Source organism: Nannospalax galili, unplaced genomic scaffold (genome assembly GCF_000622305.1).
Source record: "Nannospalax galili isolate Female #2095 unplaced genomic scaffold, S.galili_v1.0 scaffold77, whole genome shotgun sequence".
Lineage (NCBI taxonomy): Eukaryota > Metazoa > Chordata > Mammalia > Rodentia > Spalacidae > Nannospalax > Nannospalax galili.
In genome coordinates this window covers 3,202,747-3,214,850 of record NW_008341457.1, presented here as the reverse complement: position 1 = coordinate 3,214,850, position 12,104 = coordinate 3,202,747, and the positions used below count along the sequence as shown (strand labels likewise).

General features: G+C 54.1%; 1 protein-coding gene across 1 annotated transcript; it reads left to right on the top strand.

Moving 5' to 3' along the window:
- The first annotated feature begins 794 nt into the window (after window positions 1-794).
- Window positions 795-10,282, top strand: Plk5 (polo like kinase 5). Its single transcript, XM_008837150.1, is given in 15 exon segments — window positions 795-962; window positions 1,851-1,958; window positions 2,092-2,208; window positions 3,005-3,134; window positions 3,298-3,385; window positions 3,467-3,562; window positions 4,881-5,079; window positions 5,189-5,312; window positions 5,542-5,615; window positions 6,062-6,134; window positions 6,370-6,447; window positions 6,685-6,847; window positions 8,629-8,758; window positions 8,822-8,941; window positions 9,929-10,282. Coding segments are annotated over 15 exon segments (1,791 nt in total). The 5' UTR covers window positions 795-854; the 3' UTR covers window positions 10,112-10,282.
- The last annotated feature ends 1,822 nt before the right edge of the window (window positions 10,283-12,104 follow it).

Below are 12,104 nucleotides of genomic sequence, written 5' to 3'. Positions count from 1 at the left end.
TCTGCCTCTAGTAAGAATCCCCCAAATGTTACATAACACAGTGGGGCCTCCAGATTAGCCGGGCTCTGTGTGGCTGGATTCAGACTGTGGAATTTTCCAGAGTGATTTTGGAATCCAGTCCGGGCCATGCCACTGAAGGGGGTATGGCCAGGGGGGCGGGCAGGAAATACCCCTCTCAGTGCTTGCTCACAGGTCTCCCCCTGTCCCATCTGGGGGCATTTGGGGTGAGCTCACACATGGGATGAGAACAGGGTTCAGGCAGCTTAGGAGTGTCATTTTGAGGAGCAGGGGTGAGATCCCAGGTTGCTTGGAAGCCAGCTGGCTGTCCCCCCAGCCACCCTGTGTCAGGGCCACCCACCCTGCCCCTCTTTGATTCCTGCACATGGTCCTAGAGAGATGCTGGACTGACCTCTCTCTGAGTCCTGCTGTGGCTGCCCAGTACCTGAGCTGACAAAGCCCCACAGGTTATTGGCTAGGGAGGAGCTTAAGGTGTGCCAGAGCCCTGGGGTGCCCTCTCCCTGAATCCCTCTCCCATGGTGGGGGAGACTCTGCAAGGGAGCCAGGCAAGCCCTCTGGGCCTCAGTTTCCCAGTGGGTGAAATCCATGCTGTCACAGGTTCCAGCTTAGGAAGCGCTGGGTTGCGAATGTAAAGGGTCTTCGTAGTACCTGGCTCCAGGTTGGCGCTCAGAGCACAGGGCAGTCCGGCTCCCTGGGGTGCTGGCAGGATTCCTCGGGTGTCTGGGCCACGCCTCCTCACCGAGTCCTCCGCTTCCACCCCCGCCCCTACTCTCCAACAAGACCTGCGCGCGCTGTGGCGCTGCACAGAGCTGCTTTGCGAAGTGCTTCTGGCGCAGATGGAGCCCAGAGCTCAGCGCCGGCGGAAAAACCGCCCGCTAGTGGCCGCCTTCCTGCGTGACCCAGGCTCTGGGTGTGTGTACCGTCGTGGGAAGCTGATCGGCAAGGTGGGGACTTCCCGCACCGTCACCAGCCCGGCACCGAGTTCCCTGCGCAGGAAGGGCGGGGTGGTGGGGTGGTGTAGCGGCAGGGCGGGATGCGCGCTAGAAGACTGGTGCATTGGGAGCCGTACAGCTGTAGAGTTTGGTGCGCCCCGCTTCCCCTGGTTGGGGACCAGGCAGAAATCCGCACTGGACGCGCTGGGTCGGGGCGTGGGGGACGTGTGTGCTGCTCCTGCGTTTCCGAGACTGTTCTTGGTGTGTGCCGGTCCTGAGCGCTTGGTGTGTACACAGCCCCACTCTGAGACTGGTCTTTGTGCGCTGCGTGAAGACGCTGAGCCTGGCCGGGACTGGGTGCTGCTCGTCTGAACTGGGGAGGTTGCTGCGCAGAGTGTCAGGTGTGGGGTGTCTGATTTTTGTAGTTCTAGTATTGTCTGCCTAGGTGTGTTTTTGTCATGTGTCCAAGTACTGTGTGTTTGGGCACTGTGTCTGGGTGCTGAGTGTCTGGATGCTGAGTGTCTAGATCCTGAGTGGGTGCTATGTGTCTGGGTGCTGCATGTCCCAGTGCAGAGAGTTCCTCACTGTTCCATGGGCTGTGGCTTTCCTTCTGCAGAATCCCATCCATGATCCGTGATCTCTGGTGTGAGTTTGGCTGCCAGATCTCTTGTGTCAGCTAGTGTGGGGTGAGCCTGTGAGCCTGTGTCCCGTGTGTCCCGTGTATCCAGTTCCCAGTGTATCCTGTGCTGGGTGCCTCCTGTGTCTGGTGTGCCCGGTGTGTCCAGTATGGTCTGTGTGTCTCCTGTGTCCCGTGTCCTGTGTGTCTGTTTCCCATGTGCCTGGCGTGCCCTGTGTCCCGTATGTGTCCTGCTATCCAGCGTTTTCCACTGTCCCCCGCAGGGCGCCTTCAGCCGCTGCTACAAGCTCACCGACATGTGCACCAGCGCCGTGTTCGCCCTAAAGGTGGTACCCAAGGGCGGGGCCGGGAGGCTGCGTCCACGTGGGCAGGTGAGATCCCAGCACCCACCAACACCCACCCCCACCCACCCCTACCCACCCAGTCTTTTCCTATCCCTGCCGACAAGCAGGACCTGGGTCCTGTCAGCTGTCTGCACCTGAGGGACCCACGTGGGCGCCGCAGGTGGAGCGCGAGATCGCCTTGCACAGCCGTCTGCGCCACCGCAACATCGTGGCCTTCCACGGACACTTTGCCGACCACGACCATGTCTACCTGGTGCTGGAGTACTGTAGCCACCAGGTGTGCAGCAGGGGGCGGGCCCGGGGGCTGGGCGGGGTCCAAGGCTGCTAGGCGGGGCTGAGATCCAGGCGGGGCCTTGGAGGTGCGCGGGGCCTTTGCTGGGAGGGGCTGGAATTGGCTGAGGTGTGGCCTGGAGGCTGGGCGGGACCAGGGGACAAGGAAGGGCTGGTAGCTGGGCAGGGCCTGATATATAAGGAGGGCCTTGGAGGTGGGCGGGGCCTGGGGTTGCTGGGCAGGGCTGGGAGGAGTTGGGGTAGACAGGGGAGCTAAGCAGGGCCTGGGAGCTGGGTGGGGCTGGGAGATGCTGATGGAGGTTTTTGGTAATGCCAGTCAGGACGGCTGGGCAGGGTTTGGTGTGGTTTAGTGGACCTAGTGGAGTGGGTGTGGCATAGTTCAGATGGGCGGGGCCTGGTGCGGTTGGGCGTATCTGGGTTCCGATGACGTGAGCCTAGTTGGGGTTGGTTTGTGGCTTGGTGTGACTTGGGTGAGGCTTGGTGGGGTGCATGGAGTGGCACTGGGTTGGACCGAGCTGGGTGGTGATGCAGGAGTAGGTGCTGGCTGTTGCTGGGGGGACGTTGCTGGGAGTTCAGTGCCAGGAAGAGCCGGGCAGGCACCTCCTTGACCCGTCTCTGCCTCTCCATGGCTGCCTGTGCCTACCTGAGCCCATGCCATGCTGGCTTGCTGGACTACTGGCCTCTGTCCAGTCACCAGTGTCCCCTGTCCCCACATATGGCGCCTTGTGCCCTCCCTTTACCCCGTAATACCACCCCCCTGATTCCTGCGGGGTACCCTGCAGTCCTTGGCCGACGTGCTGAAGGCGCGGCGGACACTGACCGAGCCTGAGGTCCGCTATTATCTGCGGGGCCTGATTAGCGGCCTACACTACTTGCACCAGAGACGCATAGTGCACCGGGACCTGAAGCCCAGTGAGCAGGGAAGGGTCGGGAGGCGGGCTGGGAGCATAGTGGGGGGCTGGGAGCACGGTGGGGGACTAGGAGGATGATGAGGGGCTGGGAGCATGGTTGGGGGGCTGGGAGGTTGGGAGGAGGTGAGGACCACAGACACCCTCATTCTCTTCTCCACCCACAGGTAATTTCTTCCTTAACAGGAACATGGAGGTGAAGATTGGAGACCTGGGGCTGGCTGCCAGGGTGGGGCCAGCAGGCTGCTGCCACAAGTGAGGGTGGGGCTCCAAGTGGTGGTCAGTGGGGCCCCAGGAGCCCCAGCCTTTCTGAACAAGCCATGATTCCCCTCCTAGGGTGCTTTGTGGGACTCCAAACTTTCAGGCCCCTGAAGTGGTGTCCTGAAAAGGACACTCCTGCAAGTCAGACATCTGGGCTCTGGGTTGCATCATGTGAGTGAAACCCTGGGGGGTCAGGGTTGGGGAAGTGGGGGTACTGTCTAGGGGAGACCAGCTATGGGTAGGGGGAGTGAGCTTCAGGGAAACCCCTTTGGAAAAGATGGACAGGTGTTAACTGGGCATGGTGGGGCATACTTGTGATCCAACCACTCAGGAGACTGAGGCAGGAGAATGGCTGTGAGTTTGAGGCCAGCCTGAATTATAGTGTGAGACCCTGTTACACAGAAAGGACAGATCTGGTGGTGCTCACCTTTGAGGCAAAGGGATCTCTACAAGATCCAGACTGGCTGGAGCTCCAGGGAGACCATGTCCCCAAAAAACAAGAAAGACTAGCAGACAGGCAGAAGGAAGGAAGGAAGGAAGGAAGGAAGGAAGGAAGGAAGGAAGGAAGGAAGGAAGGAAGGAAGGAAGGAAGGGAAAAAAAACAGGGGCTGGAGATCTGGCTCAGTGGTTAAGAGCACTAGCTGCTCTGAAAGAGGACCTGGGTTCAGTTACCAGCACCCACATGGTAGCTAATAACAGTCCACAACTACAGTTCTAGGGTATCTGACTCCCTCTTCTGGCATCTATGAGTATTTCACACATGTGGTACACATACGTACATGCAGGCAAACACACATACAATTAAATAAAAATAAATACCAGGTGGGGTGGCGCATGCCTTTGATCCCAGCACTTGGGAGGCAGAGGTAGGCAGATCTTTGTGAGTTTGAGGCCAGCCTGGTCTACATAGCAAGTTCCAGGCCAGCTGGGGCTACAGGGAGACCTGTCTCAAAAAGACAAAAAATAAAAATAAATAAATAAAATTAAAAATGAAATAAAAAGTTTAGATACCACACGGATAGGTGTGCACAGGCGGAAACATACACACCTGCTGTTGTGACCGCAGTCAGGCATGGCAACATATGTATGAGGGGAGATGCTTGCGGGTTTGGGCAGGGCTAAGTCTCAGTGGGTAGAGTGTAAGTACAGTACTTGTAGCTCAGTGGTAGAGTGCACCCATAGCATGCATGAAGCCCTGGGTTTCATCCACAGCACCACATAAACCAGGTGTGGTAGCACGAATATCAGGAGTTCAAAGTCTAGAAAAAAAAAAACAAAAAAACCACAAAGTTGATACAGGAGGAGCAGACTAGGGACAGGTGGATGGACAGATGAAATTTTCTGAGCTGCCAGGTGGGGGTTTGAGGGGCAGCTGTGGGGCTGTGGGATCCAGAATTGGGGTGGGGGAGGGTTTGGCCAGGTGGGGGTAGAACTGTGTGTATGTTCCTCCTACACCCTGGCTCATTCCTACCTCCCAACCTGGCCCTAGGTACACAGTGCTGATGGGCACCCCACCCTTCTCTGGGGCACCCCTTTCGGACATGTACCAAAACATCCGCGCTGCCCGCTATCCAGAGCCCACACAGCTGTCCCCCAGTGCTCGCAGCCTCATTGCGAGGCTCCTGGCACCTGAACCCTCTGAGCGGCCCAGCCTGGACCACTTGCTTCAAGATGATTTTTTCACCCAGGTGAGGGGTGTCCCCAACAGTGAGCCCTGCACAGCTGAGATTGGGGGTCTTGTTGGCAATGCAGGGGCCATCCAGAGCCAGAGCTGATCTCAGTCCCCCAACTCTGAAGGGCTTCACCCCGGATCGGCTGCCCCCTCATTCCTGCCATAGCCCGCCTATCTTCATCTTCCCCCCACCGCTGGGCAGGCTGTTCCATAAGGTGGGCCAGCTGCTGACCCAGTGCCGACCACCCTGTAAGTAGCCATCCATCCCTTTTCTCCTCTGCCTATTGCAGACACTCCCCCAGTGTTTGCATGGCCTAACCCAGTCCATCACTTGTCCCACTGATCCATGATCACTGGCCTTCCTCGTCCCCACCTGACCATGTCACTCCCACACCTGGGCACATCATGTCCATGGCAAAGGTGGATGAGGGGGGCAGGAACTACTTCTCACTGTCTCAGAAACCTGTATCTCCCTCAGGCCCTTTCACTCCCAAAGAGGCCTCAGGACCTGCAGAAGAGACAGTACCTGACCACGCAGAGTCCGCTAGTGAGGTGAGGGTTGAGTGGGTACCAAAGAGGAAGCTGCCTCCTTCGGGAAGGTTTCCTTGAAGCTCCAATGGAAAATTCCAGTACATGTATGGCCCCCAGATTGACCAACACTTGGCCATGCCCCTAGCTCCTGCTGGGGGATTCTAGGCTGTCACTCTACCCCCGAGCCATGCCCCTAGACCCTCACTGGGGGATTCTAAACAGGCTTGTTAACAACATCTGGACCCACCTGTCCCCCAACCTGGCATTCTCTGAGACTAGGGGACACTTATCTATTTTCATTGCATACATTTAACGAGTACTTGTTATATGCCTTTGCTAAGTTCTCAGGATTTATCTAAGAGGAAACCTGTTCTGTGTATAAAGCCAGGCAGGGCTCTGAGGGGGATCTCTCAGGGATGGGGGTCTGTCTTCACCTCTACTCTCTCCCAAACATCTTTCTCTCCCAGGAAAAAACTCTCCTCTACCCTGAGACTGGTGTCCACCCCCTCACACACGGGACCCTGAGGAGCGACCAGACAGGTAAGTGACAGACCCTATCCCTGGGGGTACTGTGGGTTGAGGATCATCCTGCTAGGTCATGGCCCCTCTCTCGGCCTCAGTTTCTCCACTTTTGGCATGTAACAGATGACTGGGATAGCCAGGGTGTGAAATGACTTTCTCACAGATGCAAGTGTGTGGACCAGGCTGGTTGGAGGGAACCTTGTGGGCAGAAGCCCATGGCTGTCTGGCCACTTGCACAACTCTGTCTCACCAGACCTGAAGGGGAGCCGAGCACCGGAGGTAGAGGTTGCAATCAAGAAACTTCTCCTCTGCTTGGACGCAGGATCCCTGGGTAGGAGGCTACACAAGGTGCAGAGCTAAAGGCCAGGCTGGTGGCATCTTTGACCCCAGCACTGGGGAGGTGGAGGCAGGCATATCTCTAAGACTGAGGCCAGCCTGGGCTATGTAACAAGTTCCAGGTCAGCTGGGGCCACAGCTGTCTCAAAAACAAAAAATGTAAACAAACAAAAACAAGCAAACAAGGAGCCCAGCCCTGAGCCTGGTTCTGCGCCCCTCCTCTCCCCTTTAGGCCCAGCCACACAGGAACCCCCTGGGGAGCTGCAGCCTGTCCTCTGGGTCCCCAAGTGTGTGGATTATTCCTGCAAGTGTGGCTTTGGCTACCAGCTGTCAGATGGGGGCTGTGGCGTGCTGTTTCGGGATGGTTCTCACATGGCCCTATGGCCACCACGAGGGTAATTTGTGGGGCTCCTCTCCTGGGGTAGCACGCTACACCCATCTTTCTTTACTCATTCATTAGCTATTTAAGCAACTACCGGTAGTGGAGGGCTCAGCTAAAGAAAGGAATGTCTAAGTTGATTTCAGGTGGTGCTTCTAGGAATAACCAAAATCAGATGGGGTGGCCAATTAGGGGGAGAGGGGCCTTTGGAGAACATGGGGTCTGAGGAGGGTCACTAGGGGAGCAAAGTTCAAGGAAGAGGAGGAAGGAGGAGGTGAGGCTGGGCTCTGTGGATAGGGTGCTTATCGATTAGTGGAGAAAGTGCTTGTAGCTCAGTGGAGAGAGTACTTATTCTCAGTGGGCAGAGTGCTTGTCTCAGTGGGTAGCGTGCTTGTGGCTTGGTGGGCAGAGCACTGGCCTAGCATTCCTGAGGCCTTGGGTTCATCCCCAGTACCACATGAACTAGGTGTGGGGTCACACACCTGTCATTCCAGCACTTGGGAGTGAAGGAGGATTGTGAGTTCAGGGCCATCTTCGGCTACATAGTGAGTTGCAGGTCAGCCTGGGTGACATGAGACCCTCTCTCAAAAAAAAGTAGGGAACATCAAACAGCTTCATGCTGCAGTTAAATATGGTAGAGTCTGCATGTATGGCATGACCCAGTGTGGTGTGTGCATGGCTGTAGGAGCCAGAGGTCAGTGTTCCTGTCTTTCATGTTACTACATTTCATTTTTTTATTATTATTTTTTTTACTTTATGTGTATTTGTGTATTGCCTGCATGTAGGTAAGTGCACCCATATCGTGCAATGCCCGCAGACGTCAGAAGAGGCTGTTGGATCCCCTGGGACTGGAGTTACAGACAGTTGTTAGCTGCCATGTGGGTGCTGGGATTCGAACCCGGGTCTTCTGCAAGAACAACCAGTGTTCTTAATTGCCGAGCCATCTCTCTAGCTCCTACATTTCATTTTTATTAAAATTATTTTTATTTTATTTTTATTTGGTGTGTTTGAGTGTTTTGCTTGCATGTATGTAAGTGACCCATGCATGCAATGCCCAAGCAGGCCAGAAGAGAGTGTCAGATCCCCTAGAACTGGAATTACAGATGGTTATTAGCTGTCATGTGGGTACTGGGAACCAAACCTGGGTCCTCTGCAAGAGCAGCCAGTGCTCTTAACCGCTGAGCCAGCTCTCCAGACCCTATTTTATTTGAGTCTCACTATGCAGCCCAGGCTGCCCTAGAACGCATAGATCTGCCTGCCTCTACTACCTGGCCATTGAGCCCCAGGGATCCCTCTGTCTCTGCCTCCCCAGTACTGGGGTCATACAGACGTGTACCACGTCTAGTTTTTACATGAGCATTGGCGATTTGAACTCAGATCTTCATGCCTGTGTGGCAAACCCCCTTACCTACTGAGCCATCTTGTCAGCACCCTGATTCATTTTCACCCTAATTTTCTTTTTTTTTTTTTTGTTCTTTTTGAGACAAGGTCTCTCTGTAGCCCCTGCTGTCCCGGAACTCACTACGTAGACCAGGCTGGCCTCGAACTCTCAGAGATCTGCCTGCCTCTGCCTCCTGAGTGCTGGGATTAAAGGCATGCGCCACCACACCCAGCTTCACCCTGTTTTTCTATTTCTGAGTATGGAACCCAGGATCTTGCAAGTGTTCTGCCCCCATGTCTTAGGATAATATGTAGAGAAGGGGTATTCAGACTTCAAGAGGGTGCGGATCTATTGAAAGGTGTCCCCAGGTTCGGGGCACCCAGAGCAGAGCCCCTATGCAGATCTCTGGTCTCCAGCCACGTCTCCTACCTGCCTGACCGAGGAACGCTGCAGACCTTTGTATGGAGGGACGTGCCCAGCCCACTGCATGCCAAGCTGGCTGTCCTGCAGCGCTTCACCTGTTACATGCAGAGGCAGCTGCAGGAGGTGAGGGGAGGACTGGGTTGGGGAGTTGGGGGCCTGTGGGCCCCTGATCCAGCTTGTCCATAGGAAGGAACCGTGCCCATGTTTGCTGTGCCTGACACACCTACCACACCTGGCCTCTGTCTACTGAGCTTTGTAGCTGACCCCCAAGTTCTGGTCTTGATGCTGAGCAATGGGGCAATTCAGGTGAGTGGCTGGAGCTGGACACACAGGGCCAGGGCAACCTTCTGGACCCAGGGAGTGTCTGAGTTCTGAAATGGGCTGGGCAGGGGCATGTGAAACAAAAAATGGTAAAGAGGTGGCTGGAGAGCTCAGCAGTTAAGAGCCCTGGTTGTTCTTGCAGAGGATCTGGGTTCAGTTCCCAGCACCAACATGGCAGCTAACAACCATCGGTAACTCAGTTCCAGGGGATCTGACACCCTCTTCTGATCTCTGTGGCTATTACACCCATTACATACATGAAGGCAAGACAGTCATACACAAAAAATAAAAGTAAATGAATCAAGGCCCAGGCCTGGTTGTGGCCTTTATTTCCAGCACTTGGGAGGCAGAAGCAGGTGAATCTCTGTGAGATTGAGGCCAGCTGGGGCTACAGGGAGACCCTGTCTAAAAACAAACAAACAAACAACAATGACAACAACAAAAAAACCAGGGACTGGAGAGATGTCTCAGTGGTTAAGAGCAGTGGCTGACCTTGCAGAGGACCCGGGTTCAATTTCCAGTGCCCACTAACCTCTAACACCCATCCATAACTCCAGTTCCCACACCCTCTTCTGACCTATTCGGGCACTGCACAACACAGATGTACTTACACATATGCAAGCAATACACTCATACATAAAAAATAAAAATAATAAAATACTAAAACAAGCCGGGTATGGTGGTGCACCCTTTAATCCCAGCACTCAGGAGGCAGAGGCAGGCGGATCTCTGTGAGTTCAAGGCCAGTCTGGTCTACACAGTGAGTTCCAGACCTTGTCTCAAAAAATAAACAAAAAAACCCAAAACTAAAACAAAACAAAAGCAACGGAAAAAAAAAAAAAAAAGATGGCAAGATCAGTTCAGGTCCACCCTCGGGTCCCACACCAATGTCCACTGGTGCTGTGCAGAGGTCAGAGTCCGTGCAGACACATGAGGCCTTCTCTCCCTAACTTTGGCCTCTTTCTCTCCCAGGTCAGCTCCAGGGCAGCCCAAATGCATCTGGTACTGAGCGGAGGCAGTGAGGGCTTGCTGCTCACCCGCTGGGAGTCAGGTGCTGCAACATGCTACGCAGTGGATGCCCTACGGCATCACGGCTGCGTTCCTGCCATTCGCCAGCACCTCCGCCATGGGCTGAACGTGCCGCAGAGCCTCTAGAGAGCCCAAAGGTCCCAATGGACCTCTGCATGTTGGTGTTAGGGGCCTGGGCTCTGTTCTGCACTGTGCACAAAGCTGGCATCTAGGAGGCATGGGTATGTTGTGATCACCAGCAAGTGGGGTCTTCCATGACTGTGGCATGACTTGTTGGGCCCCATTCATTAAAGAAAACACGAGTCTGTAAGCTGGTGTGCTTGTTCACTTCTTTTGTTTGTTTTCATGTAGTCCAGACTGGCCTAGGATTGGCTATGTAGCCAAGGATCACCCTGAACTCCTGATCCTCCTGCTTATGCTTCTGGAGTGCTGAAACGACAGGTGTGCATCACTGCATCCATCTTGTTCAATTAGTGTGTTGAGACCGGTTTAGATTTTCAGTTTGTATAAATCAGTACCATAAATGAGGTCTTGTCGTACTCCTAATTATTAAGGAATATTCACTTTTTTGTGTGTGTTTTTGAGACAGAGTCTCCCTGTAGCCCCAGCTGTCCTACTCACTGTGTAGACCAGGCTGGCCTCGAACTCACAAAGATCCACCTGCCTCTGTCTCCCGGGTGCTGGGATTAAAGGCGTGTGCCACCACTCCCAGGCCAGCAATGCACAGCCTTTTTTAATTTTTTGTTTTTTGTCTTTTTGAGACAGGGTTTCCCTGTAGCCCCAGCTGTCCTGGAACTCACTATGTAGACCAGGCTGGCCTTGAACTCTTGAACTCACAGAGATCCACCTGCCTCTGCCTCCTGAGTGCTGGGATTAAAGGTGTGTGCCATGACGCCCAGCAGGAATATTCACTTAAAGGGTCTCAGATAGAAGATGGTGGAACAGATTGGGCGTGGTGGTGCATACCTTTAATTTCAGCACTCTAGAGAACGGTGCAGCCCATTGTCCCCAGTGCACAAGGGGACTGTGGCTGAGATATTTACAGACACAACCTTCATGTCTGAGACATATTGTCTCTGTGATTAGAAAGAAAATGGGTGGGGAGCCACTGGTGAGACTGCACAGTGGGTAAAGACTGGCACACAAGCATGAGTCCCCAAGTTCCTGTCCCCAGCACCCAAGTTAAAGCGGGACACAGTGATGCACACCTGTGACTGCAGCTTCAGAGACAAGGCCTTTGCTGCTCTGGGAGGATTCTGTGTGATTGGATAGAACAGGAGGGGAGGGAACTTATCTGGGTTGGGTGCTGGGAATGGGCATTTAGAGAGTTGTATGTATAGATCCAACTTATGCTTTTTAAATTATGTATTTTACTATCTCCACCAGATTGCCTTCTTGGATGAAGATCTCATATCAAATATCCCCCTTTCAAGAAAGCCCTTTATTTTAGAAATATTTTATTATTTTTATTTTATGTGTATGAGTGTATTGCCTGTATGTATGTAAGTGCACATGAGTGTGTAAATGTCCACAGATGCCAGAAGAGGGAACTGAAGTTACTGACAGTTGTTAGCTGCCATGTAGATGCTGGGACCAAATCCAGGTCCCCTCTGCAAGAGTAGTCAGTGGTCTTAACTACTGAGCAATCTCTCCAGCCCCTGCACCTTGTGATTTTCTTGGAAAGCACCAAGAAAATCTGTTGTATATGGACGTGGGGGTGGGTGAAAACACACTCTTTGGCGTCACCTTAGTGGGTCTCACAAGTGAATGAGATGGACAGGTTGTGGGAGCTGAAGGTCAGAGTGGACCACATGCCTGTCTATGAATAGACCTTGGGGGAGAAAGACTCCCCAGGGATCCAGGGGAGTGTAAGTGGGGCCTGGGGATTGGAAGAAAGGAGGTGGGAGGAGGGGTTGTGGTGGGCAGAAGACAACAGAAAACAAGTTCACCAGGATTGTTCTGTTACTGCACTGAAATTCACCCTTTTAAGGTGGGTCACGAATCGGCAGTCCACATCACTGTGCAGACTGGGTTCCCCCAGCTCCCACTGCACTTCCTAAAATACTAAGTGACATGAGCATTGCTCCATCCCCTCCCCAGCTCCCAGCACCCACACATC